General features: G+C 44.1%; 1 protein-coding gene across 1 annotated transcript; it reads right to left on the bottom strand.

Moving 5' to 3' along the window:
* Window positions 1–2,939: 2,939 nt before the first annotated feature.
* COX5A (cytochrome c oxidase subunit 5A) lies at window positions 2,940–12,949 on the bottom strand. Its single transcript, XM_080929878.1, has 5 exons — window positions 12,752–12,949; window positions 6,109–6,225; window positions 4,797–4,918; window positions 3,595–3,718; window positions 2,940–3,085 (listed from the first exon to the last, which is right to left on the bottom strand). The coding sequence occupies exons 1-4, from the start codon at window positions 12,837–12,839 to the stop codon at window positions 3,605–3,607; spliced, it is 441 nt and encodes a 146-aa protein (XP_080786004.1). The 5' UTR covers window positions 12,840–12,949; the 3' UTR covers window positions 2,940–3,085; window positions 3,595–3,604.
* Window positions 12,950–21,484: the final 8,535 nt, after the last annotated feature.

The raw sequence follows: 21,484 nt of genomic DNA, 5'->3' as shown, positions 1-21,484 counted from the left end.
CTAAGCTCCCTTCCCTACGTTACTGCTACATTCTGCTGCTTACCTTAATCTGGTAGGAAGATATGAAAAGCTACTCGGTGGAGAACTGAATCTTACAAGTTGTCCCCAGAACTCCACAGGCACATAAATAAAAGAAAAAAGCTACACACAGCTGGTATGGTGGCAAACAGCTTCAATTCTGGCACTCAGGAAGCAGAGCACACAGATCTGAGTTTGAGGCCTGGTCTAAAACAGCCAGAACCACACAGAGAAACTCTGTCTTGAAATACAAAACCTAAAGCTAGGATCATCTCTCCTTGAGAGGGATACAATTAAAATTCCACATAGCACAGGTTTTTTTTTTTTTTTTTTGTTCCTTTTCTTTTTGTAGCTGTCAGGCCTGGAACTATGTAGACCCAGCTGGCTTTGGACTCCATGGTCCACATGCCTGTCTCTTGAGTGTGGAGCTAAACACATGCACCACCATGAGTGAACTGTCAGACAAGCAGATCATAGGACATACTAGAATGGACTAGACTCTGCAAAAATATCTGTATTTTACAGTTTTTTTGTTTGTTTTGCTAAACAACTTTCTTAAAAAGAAAGTATGTGTATGAGTGTGTGTGTGTGTGTGTCTGAGCTCTCCTTGCATTATGTAGCTGTGGAGGTTGAACTGAGGTCATCATGCTTCAGAGCAAGCACCCCTGCCCACTGAGCTATCTTGCTAGTCCAAAAGCACACATTTTTCGAAGTTGATTCAAACTATGTGGAGTTGGGGGTGAAGGTTGTTTATGGGGGGGGTCAGAAATTGGTGGTAGGTGGCAATTTATAAAACTACCCTACCTCAGTAAATGGTCTACAACAGCTGTGCTGAACCTGTGGCTCACCACCCCTGTAGCCCATGACTCCTGAGGCAGGGGGTGGGGGTTGTCAAATGCCTCTTTCAAGTGGGCTGCCTAAGACCATCCAAAACCAGACATTTACATTACAACTCATAACAGTAGCAAAACTGCAATTAAGTAGCAATGAAAGTAACTTCATGGTTGTGGGGGTCCCAGCATCAGGAAGGCTGAGAACACAGCTCTACAGTATAAAGATACCCTCCTCTTCTCACCAAGTCAACCTTCAGCCTATTTTACACTCCTAGGACCTTCTATGGGAAACCTCTCCTTGCAGCTTCAAACCTGAAATCCTCATTAGTTCCACTTGTTACCCTCGTCCCTCCTCGATGCTTTCCTTCAGCTGACCCTCCTGTTTGTTGCTCTGTTGGCAGTGCTGGCATGTCTGGTACAGGAGGCATTCAGTATCTGTTGCATGGAGACCATTACCTTACACACGAGCATATTATACACCGTGGTAGATGAACTGTTTTCTCCTTGGCTCCATCCATGGCCATGAGAAACAGACCATTTTAGTAAGTTTGTATTCTTCAATATTCAGAGTCTAGATAGGGGCTTGAGAGATGGCTCAGTGGTTAAGAGCACTGACTGCTCTTCCAAAGGTCCTGAGTTCAATTCCCAGCAACCAAATGGTGGCTCACAACCATCTGTAATAGGATCTGACACCCTCTGCTGGTGTGTCTGAAGACAGCTACAATGTACTCATAAAAAAAAAAAAAATATCTTTAAGAGTCTGGATGGGTGCCGTGGTGCACACCTATAACTCTAGCACTTGGGAAGTAGAAGCAGGAGAATCAGGAGAGCTTCCAGGGAAAAAAAAATCCTTTTACCCACTCCAGTGGTAAAAAGACCAAATATATGACAGCTAAGTAAAATTACCTTTGGGGTCTAGGATTAATAACACCCTATCCCAGTTTTTGAGGCTTTAACTAAAATGGCACTTCCTTTAATAATGCCTTTTATACCTGAACTTTAAAATTTGCTATATTATGGAGTTGTTTAATATTTCTTAAAGTTTCTTCCCACAACACAGGATCTTCTAAGGTCAAGACATCAGCGTGAGTCCCTGGGATGAGTCATCTAAATAATCTCTGGAGGAAACTAAAAAGGTTCTTCTTTCTCCTCCTCTTCATCTTTTTTTTAAGACAGAGTTTCTCTGTGTATTTCTGGCTGTCTGGAAATTGCTCTATAGACCATGTTGACCTCAAACTCAGAGGTCCACCTGCTTCTGCTTCCCAAGTGCTGGGACTAAAGGTGTACACCATCACCACCTGGCCAACTCTACTTATTTTTTTACTTACTTATTTTATGTCTGTGAGTATACTAACACTTCAGACACACCAGAAGAGGGCACAGGATCCCATTCATTACAGACGGCTGTGAGCCACCATGTGGTTGCTGGGAACAGTCAGTACTGTTAATCACTAAGACATCTCACCAACTCCCCAGTTCTGCTTCTTAACCAGGGAATGAGAGGTCTTTTGGTAGGGGATCAAATTTTATTAAATATGAGAGTAAAACCTTATCATAGTAGCATGGTTAAACAAGTGAATGGGTTTGATGTGTCTTAAAAACAACAAAAATCAAACTTACTAAAACTCCTGGCATCGCTTTAGAACACAAAACATCTACATTTCAATTTAACACTGTTTGCCTGTTATAGGAATACAACTGTACTGTTGTCACTTAGACCTACAAGCAGAAAACAGTGAGATACGCTCCAGTATCATGGAGCTCCTGAAGTAAAACAGGGCTGCTTTCTTAGTTCTTTCAAGGGGTAAACTCCGTCTCTCTAGTCTTTAACCACAATGCCTGCAAACCAATCCCAGGAAAGGCAAATGCTCTAATGTCTAAACTAACACAAGACTGCTGAGAGCAGGCAGAGAAGAGTCAGCTGCTGCAGAGCACCTTCTCCAGATCACCTTTCTCTATGTAGCCCTTTGCTGGCCTCAAACTCAAGATATCCAACTGTCTTTGCCACCCAAGTGCTAGAATTAAAGGTGTGTCACCATGCCCAGCTCAGCCTCTGCTTCTCAATGCAAACAATGGCACAATACCTAATTTCAGGTCAAACTCATTTCCCTTTATTAAAGTCCAAGTTACTATTACATGGTTTGATACTCAAAGGAAAATTTGTTCAAATAAAACATTTCCAGGCAACTGTTTCAATCAAGTAGCAATAGCAGTTAACTCCTTGGGAAGCCCATCTGCAGAGAGAGAGAAAAAGCAAAGAATTAGCCAGTAAAGTGCTAAAATGAAGATAGTTTATTTAAATAACCCCTGGAATTACAGTCCCAGGAAATCTCCTCCACTCTGGAGCACTTTCTGCTTTTAACACTGCCCCATCGCCAATTTACAGGGTCTGATTTTGTAGCCTCTTCATTTATGCCACTGGTACTTAGCCTTTTTTTTTCTACTCAGAAAAGTTTAAAGCCAGGTAATCCTAGCAGTCAGAACAACATAGATAGTCAGGATAATAATCAAGATGGCTGGATGGCTGAGCAGGTGAAGACACTTGCTGCCGAGCCAGACAATCTGAGATGAGTCCCCAGGACCCACAGGTAGGAGAAAACTGACTCGTATAAAATGTCTTTTGGATTCCACAGAGCTGCCATGGCACAAACATACACACATAAACAAACACAGGATGATGCTGCCATTAAAACAACACTCCTTGAACTGATTCTTCTGCTTCAGGCAGGGACATGCTACTTACTGAAGGGAGTTTACACTTTGTCAAGGCCCAGTTCCTCTGGAGTGGAGATTCCCAATTCATTTAAAGTTGGTCTAAGTTCCTGGATGACATAGGGGTAGATTTCCTTATGAGGTCCTGCTTTGTCCTGTTGGCAATGAGAACAGTCTCTGTTAACAGCTTTTAATCACATTTGCAGGGCTGGGGTTAGAACTCAGTTGGTAGGATACCCACCAAACATGAGGAGGCCTTTCAGTTGGGTCATCAGAACCACAAAACCAGGTGTGCGCTCCTGTAATCTAGCACTTCAGAATTAGAGACAGGAGGATGAGAAGTTCAAGGTGGTAATGCCAGAGTTTTGAAAAGGTAATTAAACATGCCCATCAGGCATCAGAAGAATTAAATTAACACAAGAGAAGTTTTAAAAACTTGCTTCTAATTTAACGGCCTAACTGAATTAACTGCCAGTGCTGAGTGGATTGATAGCTTACAGAATCCTTAATTATCTCAGTCATTACAGATAAGGGATTGCCACTTTTTCCTTACAAACCTTAAAACTTTTCATTTAAAGTATGTATGTATGTATATATTTAATTTTATTTATTTTTATGTGTATTGATGTTTTGCCTGCATGTATGTCTGTGTGAGGGTGCAGAACTGGAGTTACAGAAAGTTATAAGCTGCCATGTGGGTGCTGGGAATTAAAGCCAGGTCCTTTGGAAGAGCAGACAGTACTCATAAACACTGAGACATCTCTCCAGTGTTTTATCTATTTTATTTTATGTGCATTGGTGTTTTGCCTGGATGTCTGTGTGAGGGTGTCAGATCCCACGGAGCTGGAGTTATATATATACAGTTGTGAGCTACCAAATGGGTATTGGGAACAGAACCCTGGATTCTCTGAAAGAGCATTCAGTTAAGAGCATCAGCAGCTCTTAGCAATTGAGCCATCTCTCCAACCTTGTATTTTGTTTGTGGAAAAAAAAAAAAAAAAACAGGCTTTCACTGGACTGTAGCCCTAGAACTTACTATGTAGACCAGGCTGACCTCAAATTCAGAGACCACCTGCTTCTGACCACCAGTTTAAAACTCCCAAGTACTGGAATTAAAGCATGCCTAGATCCTTAAACATTTTTATAGACTATTTGTGCTGAGGTCAGACCAGTGTCAATAAGTGTTATGGCCCACATATTCTGAAACAACCTTAGTGTTATTATTCTACTGACCTTAACAACCTCCAAGATGCGAACAGCACTAGCAAAATCATTTAACCGTCTACATGCCCGCAAAGCAGCATCAATGATTTTGGGCTCAGGAACCAGATCATAGCCAACAAGTGTATTCATCCCTGTCAAGTTAAAAAAAAAAAGTTCATATTATCCTGAAATATCCTTTATACACTAAAATTTAGTTATCTATCTACTTACTTTCAATGGCTTAGCTCTCTCTATTCTTACTGAATCATGGACATGTGGCCTCATTTGTTTGGGCCACTATTATCTGTAAAATGAGAATCTACCTATAACAAACTAGTAAGAACATAATGAATCTTCCACAAAAAACTAGCAGAATTATGCATCAGTATTGAGATTAAAGGAAAAGCCCTGGAGCTTCAACTTACATGCTTAACTGTTAATACAATATAGGAATTTCGAATGCTTTAAAATAAAAGGTATTGAAAGATCATCTAAAAACAACCAGAAGATGCCTAATGAGAGATAATGAGGCTCAAATGATGACATTAAGAAGACATTATAGAGAAACATTAGTGTAAAGACTCATACACACTCAACCAGAAAATGACTGGGCATGATTACTTTTGTGTCTGAACAAAATGATACATCATGAAAATTAAAGGCTTGATGAAAATGCACAATTACAGTTCTTTTCACACACTGATAAGACCTTCAGGTTTTTAAGTAAGAACTTCCCCAGCTGCAGGACCATTACATTCTGGCAGAGAGGTTAAAAGCACTTGGGATGCTTGCTTTTATTATTATAAAATATTTAAACAAAGATATATCAGACCACCAATCATACCCACAACCATATTGCCAGATTCTTGATCTGAGATTATTTATATAGTACACTTACAATAATGACTGCTTAATGTTAGCGCTAATGTTCCTGCTCAAATGACTATCTAAATACTCATCTAAAGTATTTGAAAAGTACAAAAGTAGTAACTCTGCTGTTAAACACCCTCCAGTGCAGAGAACAGCCTCTCACAACAGAGTTCTCTGGCTCAAATGTCAACAGTTCATGTGTTTCCTTTCTTCCCAGTTCTAAACGGGAACCAGACCCAAAACCTATGCATGCTAGGCAAGAGTTCTATCACTGACTATACTCCAGACCTGCTGTCCAGTTTAAAACTCATACTTTGTAGAAAACATGAAGGAAGTTGCAGGCTTTTCTAACTGCAAGCTGTGTGACAGTCGCCAGTTCACACAATGTGTTTTCAAATTAGTTGCTTTCAATAAAATAGTGGGAATAGTTCAGGTTTACACATGCAAACAGATACATCTATGTTCCAGTTACCTTTACGCAATTCCCAGGCATCAATGTCTGGCTTGTTGAAGTATGTCACCCAGCGAGCATCAAACTCCTCATCTGTCTCGTGTGACCCATGAGAATAGCAGCGAATGGAAGAGACAGCTACAAAGGAAAAGAGCAATGACTTCACTAGTGTAAGACCATTCTGAACCATACCTGCTACACCCTGTCCTTAATGCTGTCATTGGCAGATAGAAGAGCAGAGAATGCAGAAGGGGCCTCAATGTACAAAGTGTGTTTGATACATTGTCTAGTGCAGTAATTTGCCCCTTTGTTCATTTTTGAGACAGATTTTGCTATGTTGCCTGTGCTGATTTCAAGGTTAGCCTGCACTATAAGTGAATTCTATGCACAATTTGGGCTGCAGTGAGACTACCTCAAAAAAGCAAGAAAACAAATCTTCAATACTAACAAAGGAAAACAAATAGTATATATGTGTGTGTGTGTGTGTGTGTGATGGCACATTCCTATAATCCCAACATTAAGAAGAGTGAGTGAGCTCAGCCTGGTCTGTTTAGCAAAAACCCTGTCTCTGGCCAGGGAGATACCTCAGTATAGAAAGGCAATTGCAACACAAACCTAAGTACCTGAGTGATTCCTAGAACCTACATAAAGGCAGAAAGCTAAGAGGCAATGAAGTTGTCCTTTGACCTCTATATGCACATTATGGCATGTACACATCTGCGGCCACACTCAGCAATAAGGTTTAATTATGCGTCTGTGTGAATGTTTGTGCATGCCTATACAAAAATGTAGGTGCTCTCGGAAGTCAGAGGTACTGGATGTCACAGAGCTGGAGTTATAGGCCCTTGTGAGTCTTCTGATTTGAGTCCTGGGAACCAAATTCAAGTAATACTCTGAAGACCATTAGCCAATGAGATATCTATCTCTTCAGCTCCTAATGAGCATTTTAACCTTAACGTGATAACTGATAGAAAAGGAGAAAACTAGAAGTAGACAAAAATGTACAATTATTTTGAGAAGGAATATAAGATCAAATAAAGGCATTCTCCTTTGAATAACACCATTTATACCTTGAACAAAATACCAGCCATGAGTCCCAGAAGATCACAGACTAAGTCCCAATTTTCAGAGATAAATTTTCTCTACAACCTTGGTTCACATATATGGGAACACATATATGAATGTGACGAAAGTGTCTGAACTTCTCTGACAAGGAAAAAGGTCTCTAGACCTATATGTATCTGACATTTAAACTTAATCAAAATTTCATGTATATTCAGTGTTTCAGAAGACTAGTACATTTTATATGCCACAAAACAAAGACTGCAATAACCTTCTATCTCATGGTTACCCAGAAGTCCTAAGCTACCTTTTTCAAAAACTAAAGTTACCCAGAGTAAGGACCGGAGTACTTAAAGTGCAAATATAAAGTGGTATAGCCACTTTCAAAGACTGCTTAGTGACTTATCATCAAGTTAAAACACAGCTACCATAAAACCCAGTAATTTCCCTACTAAATATTTACTCAAGAGAAATCAAAGTATATATTATTTCCCCCTGGAGGTAAGTTGTTTGACTCCCCATCCCCAGTGACTGAGCTATCAGGGCCTTGCTTGCTTTGTTTTTTAAATCTGGTTTAACTGTTAAGGTTCACCTTCAACCTAGAAAAGTTTTTATGGTAGGTAGCCAAGCCCTTTTGCTTACTCCTAGGTATGAATTTGTTTTCTAACTGTAAAACCACAACAAATTCAAGGCAAGATGATCATGTCCTTCAGTGTCTTCATTACCCCGTTCTAGAAGCCAAATCAAAAACTCTTACATGAAGAGGAGGAAAAATAAGAAAATGCTAGGTATAGAAACTCATGTTTGTAATACTAATACTTTGGAAGTTGAGGCCAGCCTGGGCTACAGAGTTAAGATCCAAGCTCAGAAACATAACAAAAACAAGTAAAACAATCCTTAATTAGGGTCAAGCACAGTTGTACATTCCCAGCACTCGGGAAGCAGAGGCAAGAACTCCTTGAGTTCCAGACATGCCAAGTTCTAGTTTCAAAAATAACAAAACCAAAGCAAGCAGACAAAACCAAAAACAAAAAAACCCACTGAGTGTACACACACACTCCACAACAGCAAAAATCAGACTATCCTATGTTCCACAAAGTTTAAATTATACATGGGTAGTAATGGGTAGAACCTACTCTATTAGCTAATGACCTGACTTTAGTCACCCCTCCCACAAATAAGGTACAATGTTTTTATTTGTATATATAGATAGTAGGTTTTATTGTGCTCTCAAGAGAGCATCTAATGTATTGAAGGCTAGCCTGAATGTCCCATCCTCCCCATCTGCCTCAACCTCCCAAAAGCTGGAATTGTATCAGGTCCAGTTTTTGCCCACATGTAACCAATACTTTGTTTTTAGAGAAATTATAGATGTGCCAATCCCTCAACACCACTTCATGTCCTAAGTGGGTTTGTATAACGGCCCATGCACATATGAGTGCTTTGAGATAGGGTCTTATGGCTTGAAACTTGCTGTGTATGTTCAGGATGGCCCTGAACTTTTCTGCCTCCACCTCCCCAGATTACTGGAAAGTACACTACTCTGCCTGGCTGGCACTAAAAATGTCTGGTGCCATTTAATTATTAAATGCTCTGATATTACCTAAAGGCATCAGAGACTGAAGAGGAGGAAAAGGAAGTGTGAAAATGTGAATGTTTCAAAACAGCTATTTCTGGGCTGAGATGTAATTTGTTTGGCTAAATGCTTATCTAGACTGCAGAAAGCCCCAGGACATAGTGATTCAGATCTATAAACCAGCACCTGAGAAGCAGGAGCAGCTTAGAAATTCAGTCATCTTCTGCTACACAACTAGGCCAGCCCAGATTTTTCCTACACAGACACCCAGAAGGATATTTCTAACACTGCTTTTGGCATTTGCTTAGAAAAAGGCAACACTGAATTTAGAAAAATAAAGTAAGTGGCTCATAAATCTTTTGTGTTCACATTTGGTTAAATCAGATAGTTTTCTGTTTGATAATCATGCTAAAAGGTCTCAAGGATAGTCCCTTTTGGCAGTGATAATTCTAGGAATGAGGGACAGAAGCAAACAATCTGCAGGTTGCATTAACAAATTTGACACCAGGGTTATTGAGGATGCAAAGCTTAGGCCAGACATGGACCTCAAGGACATAAGGCTAAGCACTAGCACCTATGGGTCTCCACCTCCATTGGTCTCATATCAGATCTTACACACAAGCTATATACACTACAATTCATAATAGTAGCAAAATTAGTTATAAAATACCAGCAAAATAATTGTGTGGTTGAGGGGGTCACCACAAATGAGGAACTGCAGCACTAAGAAGGTTCAGAAACTACTAACGGAGGATGTATCCCCAAACCAACACCCTACCCCCACATCCCTTTGTTCTGTTGGAAAGGGGCTTCAACTCTGCACACCACACCAACCTGATCTTCCTGCCTTCTTCAGCTTCCCTAGCTGTAAACCCATCATGTCCAGCTTCCTCCACCTCCTCCTCACATCTCCCTTGGCTGTACTGTTAGTTACTCTGTAGACCAGGCTGGACAGGAACTCAAAAATCTGCCCACCTCTTAAGTACTGGGACTAAGGGCATATGTGTTACCATACCCTGCTTGCCCTTTTTACTTTCAACTACAAAAATAATCTCATACCAATAACAAATCTCAACCTCAAAATGAAGTGAATCACAATAAACCGAGTATGTTTGGACATTTTCTGCCAAACATGAACCAAATATAGGACAAGTGGGCCCTATTTCAAAGCCTAGGTATGTAATAGGCTATAAGATATCCAGTGACAAAACCGATTAATGTGCAGGAGGTACCTACCAGTCTTCATTTTATTATTTAGCAAGGTATGACCATATTATATTAAGCCTTTGTACCAGGCAAAAGTTGCATTATCAAATGTAAACCTCAGAACTATCAAAAACATTAACTTTAGAAAGGCTTAAGATCAACGAGTATACAAGGTCACACAGCTAAATAGGAAGACACCATTTGCAACCAATACTGCCCCCACGTGGAAGTATTTAGGTGTAATGGAGAACCACTTAAAAGCCTTAGTTTCTGAATTGTACACCAGGGGGGTAAATAGAAAAATAGAAAGCCTCAGAGACATGAACTTTAGTCTATGATTTGCTTAAATAACAATAAACCTTTGCCATTTTCCAAACCTCCTTTTAAAAACAAAAGAAATAAAATTTCTCTGTTACATAACAAACCCCCAAAGTTCAATTGCTCCTTCCCCCCCCCAAAAAAAGAGAAATTAAAACAAACAAACCTCAGTCAGGTGGTGGTGCATACCTTTGATCCCAGTGCTTGGAGGCAGAGGCAGGCAGATCTTTATGAGTTCAAGAACAGCCTGGCGTACAGAGTGGGTTCCAGGACAGCCAGGGGTACACAAACTGCCTATAATCCCGGGATCCAGGAGGCAGAGGCAGAAGAGCTGCTACAAATTTGAGGCCAGCATGAATCACACAGTAAATTTCAGGCAGAACCCCAACTCAAAAAAAAAAAAAAAAAAAACCAAAAAACAAAAAAAACACCCAACTTCTAAGATGTTTATCTATATGGAAAAAAAAAAAAAAAAAAAAAAAAGCATTTCTAGCCTTAGCAAGACCCAAAAAGCATCAGGATAACCCAAATTTAACATAGAAAGAGATAATAGTTCCATCACTAACAAAAAGATCAGTTTCCCAGGTAGGAATCAGTTTCTTCTATAAAATATGATTACCTCCTTGGTTTCTCTTTTTTATTTTATTTTTTTAAATGTATGTTTCACCTGCATATATGTTTGTACATCTTATGGGATGCATAAGGAAGTCAGAAGAGTGTCGGATCTTCTGGATATGGGCACTGGGAATTGAACCTGAGTCCTTTGCAAGGACAAGTGGTATGTGCTCTTAACCTATAACCCCTGGACCCCCTAGGTTTCTTAAATGCATTCCAAAGCTGAGTGTGGTGGCATACACCTGTAATCCTGGTCATTCTAGAGGTGGAGGCAGGAGGATGATCATGAGTCAACTACACAACTGCTTTTGAGTCCAACTAGACTACCTATAAGACCCTATCTAACCTCTTCCCACCAAAAAAAAAAAAAAAAAAAAAAAAAAAAAAAAAAAAAATCCAAAACTCCCTACATTAAAATTTTTTTTGTTGATAATACATTTTTAAAAAATTAAATGAGGCCAAAAATATTCTTTAGGTTCAAGTAATCAAGGAAACAATTTTGGAGTGTCTGAGGCCCTTTTTTGTGTTTGAGACTGGCTCTCACTATGTAGCCATGGCTAGACTGGAACACAAAAGAGATTCTGTTTTTTGTTTTGTTTTTTTTTAACCTGGTCAGTGCTGGGATACCATACCTGGATAAGTTGTTTTTATATCCACACTCATGAACGAAATTTCGTAAAACACTAACATCACAGACCAGGATCTAAGCACAATTACTTTAATTAAAAGTACAATGTGCTGGGTGTGAAGGCTCCCAACCATAATCCCTGCACTTGGAAGGCACGAGGAATGCATTAAATTCCTGGCTGGCCCTTTAGTACCATTTTGAGTTCTAGTACAGTCTGGAGTATACTACAGTATAGAGGCCCTGTCTCTAAAATAAAATGAAGAGGCCAGCCTGGTTTACAAAGAGTTCCAAGACAGCCAGGCTACACAACTGCGACATACCAAAACCAAACCAAACCAAAAATAAGAAAGAGTACAATACTAGTAGAGAAGGTCTGAGACCACACCAAGTCAAAGAGCAATTATCTAGCAACACAGGTTCCTTGGTTCCTCCTCAGCACTGGGGGTGGACAGTGATGAACACAAAGTCTCCAGATCACACAGGGGGCGGGTGGGGGGGGGGGGACAAGCAGCGAAACTTAATACTTCATAGTCCAGGACTGTGGTTTCTCCTTTTAAACGGATGGAAGGGGGATCCACGAAGATTTCCATGTTTGTACACCCAGTACTCCTGGATATTTGGTACCCAATTTTGGAAACGTTAACATTCTTACCATCAATACCTATCAACGTTGAGGCTCTCTCACAAACCGCAAGAAACCACCACACGTTTAAACTACCTATTTTAAGCGCGGGACTAGAACTTGGCTCAATAGTCCTTAAACGTGGCCGTACTCAGTTATGAAGGTCACACACACACACAAAAAAATGCCAGCAGAGAATTGCCTGATTAGGACTAAAAGGGTATTGTGTCCCACTGGGGAATCGAATTGTGTTCTAGGAAATGCAGAGGCGGGCGGCACGCCCGGAGGCTCAATGTCACCTTCGCCAAGACGCCGCAGTAGGCCGGCGGGGGCCACTCCCGGTCAGGTGGCTACCGGGTCAGTGCAGGGAACGGTCACGGCCCAGAACCCTGTCCTCAGCGACCCCGGCAGGTCCACACACCTGACCGGACCCGGCATCAGGAAGTGGCGGGAGGGAGACCCGGGGGAGTCTCCCACATAACTCCAGACGGCAGCGGACACACTACGGTCACCAGACTCTATTGCCGGCTCGCAGGGCAAAGGCTAGGCCGCCAGGGAGCCTGCCCTCGAGTGGCGGCGGGAGCCCAGGTCACAGCAAGGACACGCGGGCGCGGGCTGTGGCGGGAGCGGGCCTTACCGGCGGCGGGGCTGGGAGCCGAGACCGGGTGCAGGAGGCCTCGGGCGGCCGCGGCTACGGTACAGCGACGGAGGGCAGCGGCGAGCATGACGGCGACCGCAGCGCACTGGCTGGGGCTGAAAAGAAGCCGGTGTGAGCTCGCGGGCCGCACAGCAGTTCGTGGGGGCCGGACTCACGCAGCGACGCACGCTGGGCGGAGCATGAGGCCGGCCCACTGCAGAGCCCGCGCCTACGGAAGCGGGTGGGGGCACCATGTGGTCGCGGGCCGCTACGGAGGCCGTCCAGGACAAACCACGTCCGCTCCGAGCCAATGCTGGTCCGATGACCCGAGTGACCATAGTGAACATTCCTGCGTGAAAGAAAAGGCGGGGTGAGCAATGAACAGTGTGGATTTGGAATCGCCAGCGGAGGAGGAGATAATTGCAAAATCGATTTGTGGCGATAACGACAAATCATAATAAAAATAACCGCTTCGCCCCGCGCGTTGGGGTATGCTAAAATCCCAACCCCCTACAGGCTAAGGATTAGGAGTTTCAGAGTCTCCCACGCAACCTGATTCTCAGAAAAAAAAATGTGTGTGTGTATATATATATTCATACTGGGAGTGGTGACTCAAGACAACAAACAGTCTCAGCACTTTGGAGGCAGAAGCAGAAGAAAAGGGGATTCAAGGACAGCCTGGGTCACATGGTCTCTCCCACCCCCTTTAAAGCCCAATTATTTAATTTTGCACTTAAGGAAACCGACTCAAAAATTACGTTGTTTGGGGTCTAGGGAGATAGATGGTTTAGTGGATAAAGTGCTTTCTGTGACTCAGTAGTTAATAGTTTATTCGCTTTCAGCTCTGTCAGAGGACTCAAGTTTACTTCACATCAGGTGGCTCTCAACTGCCTGTAACTCCTGCTCCAAGGGGTTCTGACACCCTCCTCTGGACACCACAGGTGACCACATGTTGTACTGTATACTCTCACAGATACACATAAATAAACCTTTAAAATGAAACCAACGTATGGATGAATAAATAAATGAGAAAAAATGAGGAACTGTAACTTCATTGAAAGAGTATGAATCCATGAATTGGCTTGTCTAAATTCTTCTTCACCTCTCTGTGCCAAGTATGGGACATATGTTAGTCAGTTTAATTTAGTTTTTGATACAAGCTGTGGTAGTTTGAAGAATGGCTTCTACAGTCTCACATATTGAGTGATTGGTCATCAGGGAGTGGCACTACTAGAGAGGGATTAGGAAGTGTGGCCTTGCTGGAAGAAGTGTGCCAACGGGGTGGGCTTTGGGGTTTCAAAAGCCCATGCAAGGTTCAGAGTCTCTTTCTTCCTGCTACCTTCAAATATAGAACTCTCAGCTACTTCTCCAGTACCATGCTATGCTTTCTGCCCTGACGATAAAAGGACTAATCTCTGAAACTGTAAGCCAGCCCTGGCTAAATGCTTTCTTTTATAAGAGTTGTTGTGCTCTCTTCACAGCAATAGAACACTAAGTCACAAGGTTACATGGTGGCCCTGCCTGGCCTTGAACTCACAGAGACCAGTCTGCTTTCTGCCTCCTGAATTCTGGGATTAAAGGAGATGGATCACCAGCCCTTAGTTACTTTTTAAATTGATTCAACAAAATATGTGACAGAAACAATTTAACGAAGAAAGTGGGTTTGTAAAGGGCCAGGGATGTGGTTCCTGGGTGGAGTACTTGTCTAGAATGATATAACTCACAAACTGTAAAACCCTTTTAAAGATACAGACTCAGTTGGTGTTCATTTATAGCCATTGCACCCTGTGTAATCATCATAACTTTCTAGTTCCAGAACTTCTATCACCCTAGACATCCTATCAGTCCACGAATAGTTATTCACCCCCCCCAAAATGGTTATTCCCATCCCATTGTAAGGAACTTCTGACTTCCTTTCTACTGCTATAACTTTATAAAAGTTTTTATTTTGCTGGTTTGGGGGTGGGGTGCAGACCCCCCTTTTTAAGATTTATTTATTATATTTATATGAGTACTCTGTAGCTGTTTTCAGACACACCAGAAAAGGGCATCAGATTCTATTTTAGATGGTTGTGAGCCACCATGTGGTTGCTGGGAATTGAACTCAGGACCTCTGGAAGAGCAGTCAGTGCTCTTTACTGCTGAGCCATCTCTCCAGCCTGGGGTGCAGACCTTTAATCCCAGGACAGCCATGGCTACACAGAGAAACCCCGTCTTGAAAAGCCATACTAAACCAACCCCCCCCCAAAAAAACAAAACAAACCAGAAACCCAAACAAAACAAAAAACTAGTTGATGTGTAAGAGTGTTTTTGTCTGTCTTATGTATGTGTACCACATACACAACCAGAAGAGGGCATCAGATTCCCAGAACTGGAGTAACAGATGGTTGTGAGCCACCACGTGGGTGCTGGGAACCGAACTCTGGTCCTTTTTAAGAGCAGCAAGTGTTCTTAACTGCTAAATTATCTCTCTAGCCCTTTGATTTTTTTTTATAGTTTGTTTGTATGTTTTCTTTTATCCCTCCGCCAGTCTTGGGGATTGAAACCTGTAACTCTCATGTACTAGGCAAGTACGTCAACACTAAGCTGTACCTCCAGCTCCATACATTTAGTTTTTCTGAGACAGAGTCTCCCTATGTTGCCCAGGCTGGCCTCGAACTTACTCTGTAGCCCTGTCAGACTTTTCATCTACCTATCTCAGCCTCCCAAGCAGATAGGATTCCAGGCCTGTGCTACCGCACACAGCAAAGGTTTGCCTTCTATGGCCGTTTCACATAAAGGAACTCATATAACGTGACCTTTGGCCTTTTTTGGTCTTTCTTTTTTCCCCTTTGATGCAGGGTCTCACCATATCACCTAGGCAAATCTCTAAGCATGCATGGGGGTCAGAGGACAACTTTAAGTCAGACCCTTCCATGTGTGGAGGGTGGGTGAATGAGGGGGTGGAGTGGGACTAGGTGGAGGGGTAGGGGGTAGGATCAAACTCAGATCACTAGACTAGAAAGCAATCACCTTTAATACTGAGTCGTCCTGCTGGCCCAAAGCTTTTCTCATCTAATGGACAGTTAGGTTATTTCCACTGTGGAGCTATTATGAATAGGGTTTTCTAAATATTCATGCATACGCTTTAATGATCTACTTCAATTGTATGTGTCGGCATAATTTTCATGGTTACAGATCCTGAGAACTTTTAGCTTGAAAGCCAGAGGCAAGACAAGAATATATTATTGCTATCACTTAACACTGTTCTGGATGGTCCCACCAGCACATTTTTTGTGTGTGTGGACACATTTTCAGCTCTTCTGCACATACGTCTAAAACATTGTTTGAGCCATGCGGTAAGCGTTTTCCAAAACAGCTGCTCTAGTATGAAGGTTGCACGGTCCAAATAAGTATATAGAGACACACATTTATGTGAAAGCCAGGGCTCTGTAGTGATGTGCTGTCTGAGCCAAGTTCTACTCCCTCAGATTCTGCTCAGAAACAGGACTTGGAGCACCTAGCTTTGTGGTGGGAATTCCTTAGCACCCCACTCACCCACCACCACCACCAAAGTTTTTTCTTCCCTTTCCTTGAGCTCAGAGCCTGTCCCTCCCAAAATGACCTGTAGAGGGCAGCTCAGAGCCGTTCTGCAACAATGAATTTCTCTCCGGAAATGTGTAGCAAATCATGAGTTAGAGCAGGTGGTGACCTCCATGACCAGGCTGTCTTCAGTGACAAAGCCTCTTGCCTAGCAGATATGAGCCCCTAGGTCCAATCCCAGAACAGTAAACAAAATAAAACCGCCAAACTTACCACCATCACCAAAAGACTGAAAAAACCAAAAAGAGCTGGAAGTGAAGGGATTTTAAATATATCGTTGTGAGGGTGTGTGCGCACACATGAGTGTGTATTTGGGCATGTGTGTACCACGGCAGGAGTGGGGAGATGAAAGACGACTTGTAGGAGGTGGCTTTCTCCCTCCACTCTGTGGACTGCTGGGATTGAATTCTGGTTGATAGCATGGTGGTAAGTGCCTTTACCTGATGAGCCATCTTGCTGGACCCATGTTGTTTGTTTTTGTTTTTTTGTTTTTGTTTTTGTTTTGTTTTTTTTAAAAAAAAACAAAAACAAAAACAGGGTGCTGCTATCTTGACTAGATTAGCTTTGAACTCCCAATCTTCCTGTGTTGGGTTTAGTGCTGGGATTGCAGGTATACAGGCAGGTATGTCCCGTGTTTGACAAGAAAACTTGTTTAAGCTAGAGAGCAATTTTATTAGGGTTTAAAGAGAAAAACCAGGGCCAGAGACATGGTTCTGCAGAGAAGAGAAGTGGCTGTTCTTCCAGAATACCTGAGTTTGGCTCGGTGCACCCACTTTACAACCACCTGCAGCTCCATCTCTGGTCTCTGTAGGCACCTGCATGCAGGCACACATGCATACATACCCAAATATAATATATATACATATATATTTATATATAATATAAAAATATAATATACAATAATATATATTATATTTAAGTCTATATATAAATATTATATATTTTAATGTTTCAAAGAAAAACTCAGGGCTGAAGATATGGCTCAGTGTTTAAGGACATGCACACTGCTCTTGCAGAAGACCTGGGTTTAGTTCCCAGCGCCCACGACAGGTAGCTCACCCGCTTTCTTCCCTCAATGATCTGGGATTTATTCTGCAGCTAAGAAGGCTGAGGCCCAGAGAAGTAACTGGCTTCAAATCACAGGCTAAATTTCTCAAATGCTTCTTCTTGACACACCAGAAATACCTGCTAACACAACCCAGAGAATAAACCCTTCGTGTAGGGATGGACATTTTGATAATAACTACTCCTTATTCTTTCTTCCTAGTTTTCACTAGAGGTTGTGAAAGAACTTACTGTGTCAGTTGCCTATAGCCTCACTAACAAAAGCCCCTAGACTTCAAACTCAAAGAAGCTGGGGACAGTGGGAAATGCCTTTAATCCCAGCGCTAAGGTCGTAGAGGCAGGAGGACCCCTTTGAGTTTGAGGCCAGCCTGATCTACACTAAGAATGAAATCAGCACATGGTTGTATACTTTGATCCTTAGGGAAGAGTCTTTCTCAACTTCTGTTCTTTTCTGGCTGTCCTCTAAACTCCTTGGCTTGTTGATAAATATAACTCACTGTAATCTCCGCCCCCTATCTTTAGATTATTTTTTCGTCTCTCTGTATATATATCCTCTTACAAGGCCACAGTTTTTTTTTTAATATTTTATTATTTTTAGTTATGTGTGTCTGAGTAAGTATTTGTGCACACGTGTGTTTGTGCCCTCACAGGTCAGAGGTATTGGATCTTTCTAGAGCTGGAGTTACAGGCAGTTGTGAGCTGAACTTGGATTTTGTAAGAGCAGTACACACTCCTAACTGCTGAGCTATTTCTTCAGCCCCAGGATCACATTTTAGACTAAGGACTTGCCCTATTTCAATATGTTTTTATTTTTAATAATTAATTAATTAATTAATTGTTGTGCTGTGGATAGGACCTTTCTCAGTAACTTTTCTACTGCTGTGAAGAGACCCATTGGCTAAGGCAACTTATAAAAAAAAAAAGTTTAATTGGGGGATTTGCTTATAGTTTCAGAGTGTGAGTTTATGACCAGCATGGCTGAGAGCATAGCTGCAGGCAGGCAGGCAGGCAGGCAGGCAGGGCAGGCAGGCAGGGCAGGCAGGCAGGCAGGCAGGGCAGGGCAGGCAGGGCAGGCAGGGCAGGCAGGGCAGGCAGGGCAGGCAGGGCAGGCAGGCAGGGCAGGCAGGGCAGGCAGGGCAGGCAGGGTAGGCAGGGCAGGCAGGCAGGGCAGGCAGGGCAGGCAGGGTAGGCAGGGCAGGCAGGCAGGGCAGGCAGGGCAGGCAGGGTAGGCAGGGCAGGCAGGCAGGGCAGGCAGGGCAGGCAGGCAGGGCAGGCAGGCGGGCAGGGCAGGCAGGGCAGGCAGGCAGGGCAGGCAGGGCAGGCAGGGCAGGCAGGGTAGGCAGGGCAGGCAGGCAGGGCAGGCAGGGCAGGCAGGGCAGGCAGGCAGGGCAGGCAGGCAGGGCAGGCAGGCAGGCAGGCAGGGCAGGCAGGGCAGGCAGGGCAGGCAGGCAGGGCAGGCAGGGCAGGCAGGGCAGGCAGGGTAGGCAGGGCAGGCAGGCAGGGCAGGCAGGGCAGGCAGGCAGGGCAGGCAGGGCAGGCAGGCAGGGCAGGCAGGCGGGCAGGGCAGGCAGGGCAGGCAGACAGGCAGGGCAGGCAGGCAGACAGGGCAGGCAGGCAGGGCAGGCAGGCAGGGCAGGCAGGCAGGGCAGGGCAGGCAGGCAGGCAGGGCAGGCAGGCAGGCAGGCAGGCAGGGCAGGCAGACAGGCAGGGCAGGCAGGCAGGCAGGGCAGGCAGGCGGGCAGGGCAGGCAGGCGGGCAGGCAGGGCAGGCAGGCGGGCAGGCAGGCAGGCAGGCAGGCAGGGCAGGCAGGCAGGCAGGGCAGGCAGGCAGGCAGGGCAGGGCAGGCAGGCAGGGCAGGCAGGGCAGGCAGGCAGGGCAGGGCAGGCAGGGCAGGGCAGGCAGGCAGGCAGGCAGGGCAGGCAGGCAGGGCAGGCAGGGCAGGCAGGCAGGGCAGGGCAGGCAGGGCAGGCAGGCAGGCAGGCAGGCAGGCAGGGCAGGCAGGCAGGGCAGGCAGGGCAGGCAGGCAGGGCAGGGCAGGCAGGGCAGGCAGGGCAGGCAGGCAGGCAGGGCAGGCAGGCAGGGCAGGCAGGGCAGGCAGGCAGGGCAGGCAGGTGGGCAGGCAGGGCAGGGCAGGCAGGGCAGGCAGGCAGGGCAGGCAGGCAGGCAGGCAGGGCAGGGCAGGCAGGGCAGGCAGGCAGGGTAGGCAGGGCAGGCAGGCAGGGCAGGCAGGCGGGCAGGCAGGGCAGGCAGGCAGACAGGGCAGGTTGGGCAGGCAGGCAGGTAGGCAGGCAGGCAGGCAGAGCACTCTAGCACTAGATGAGAACTTACATTTGATCCACAATTCCAGGCCTGAGAGATTGAAAAACACACATCCTCCAACAAGGTCACACCTCTTAGTTCTACCAAGTAGTTCCACTAATTGAAGACAAAGCATTCGAATATATGAGCCTATAGAGATCGTTCTTCTTCAAACCACCACAAGACCTGATATCTTGTACAGTCTGGCCAGAATCTACTACCTATGGAGCAATATTTCCGTCATTATTTCTTTCTCCCCCCCCCCCACTCTCCTTCTCTCCCTCCTTTGTTCATCCCTTCCCCCTCCTTCTATCCCTCCCCCTCCCTCCCCCTTCTTTCTTTTCTGTCTTTCTACACACACTCTAGCACAGGCTAACCTTAACCCTGTGATGCCCTGCCTCAATTTCTGGAGTTGCTGGGATTGTAGACCTGTACCACCAGTGGCATGCAGCTCTGGCACAGTTCTTTAATTTATGTTTTTAAAAATGTGTCTTATATTTTCTTATTTGATGGAGAGCAGTTTCTCGTCCCACCATTTGAATGTCAGGAATCAAACTCAGGTAGTGAGGTTTGGCAGCAAGGGAATGTCAAAGAGAGGTCCCAAAGACCTTTAACATGAAAAGAATGAGTTTCTAGATAGCCCATAGTTATCTTGGGTTGGGCATTTAAAGTGTTTTTTTTTTTTTTTTTTTTTTTGTTAGAGAGATAGCTCACTGGTTAAAAGAATTTGCTGTTCTTGTTGGAGGACCTGGGTTCAATTTCTAGCACCCACATTGCAGTTCACAACGATCTAGAATACCAGTTCCAGAGGATTCAGTACCCGCTTCTGTCCTCTATGGGCACAAGACTTGCATACATGCATATTAAATAAATAAATAATTAATTAAAAACTAAAACCCACGTCTTTTGGAGGGATACAAGTCTAACCACATACCTTTAATAGCCTCCCTTTCATGGTGACCCACCTTTTCTACTCTATCTTCTGCCCCCACTCTCTTCAATTACCCCCTCTGATACCTGCATGTATTCTAATATCTAGGTTAAATAAAGGGGATTAGATTGTCCCTCTTGATTAGAATAATGACAAAAAATGGGCCAAGTAATGAGGTTCGGAAAACGGAGGGCAAAGGTTAACTGAGTGTGTGTCTGGCATATCTTCTCTAGATAATGAATATACTTTAGCAGATTCATGGCTAACGTATGGCAGCTCCTGAACCTTATACAACCCTTCCCTTCACACTTCCACACTTGATCCTTAGAAGGTGTCATTCTTGGAATGTCAGAAAAGCAGGCCAGGACCTGGCCAGGGTAGGATGAATGTTCAGAAGGCCTGGAATGGCAGTGATGCTTAGCCTTAATAGCGCTAAGACCTGCCCTATCCTACTCTCCCACTGTCCCACACTCCCACTGTCCCATGACCAGAGTCTCAGCTCTTCTTTCCCTGTAGCTTTCAAGCTCCAATTGCTCTTCTCAACCCATTTCATTTGTTTGTTTGTTTGTTGAGACAATGTTTCTCTGTGTAGCATTGGCTGTCTTGGAACTCATTCTGTAAACTAGGCTGGCCCCCAACTCATAGAGATCTGCCTGTTTCTGCCTCCTAAGTGCTGGGTTAAAGGTGTGAGTCATCACCACCCAACCCAAAAGGATATATTTTTTTTCTTTTTAGATTTATTTTTTATATATCAATACACTGTAGCTGTCTTTAGACACACCAGAAGAGGGCACTGGATTCCATTACAGATGGTTGTGAGCCTCCTCCATGTGGTTGATGGGAACTGAACTCAGGAC

This window comes from Micromys minutus (genome assembly GCF_963924665.1).
Source record: "Micromys minutus genome assembly, chromosome: 16".
Lineage (NCBI taxonomy): Eukaryota > Metazoa > Chordata > Mammalia > Rodentia > Muridae > Micromys > Micromys minutus.
The sequence above is the reverse complement of the archived record's forward strand: the minus strand, read 5'-3'. Positions and strand labels throughout refer to the sequence as shown.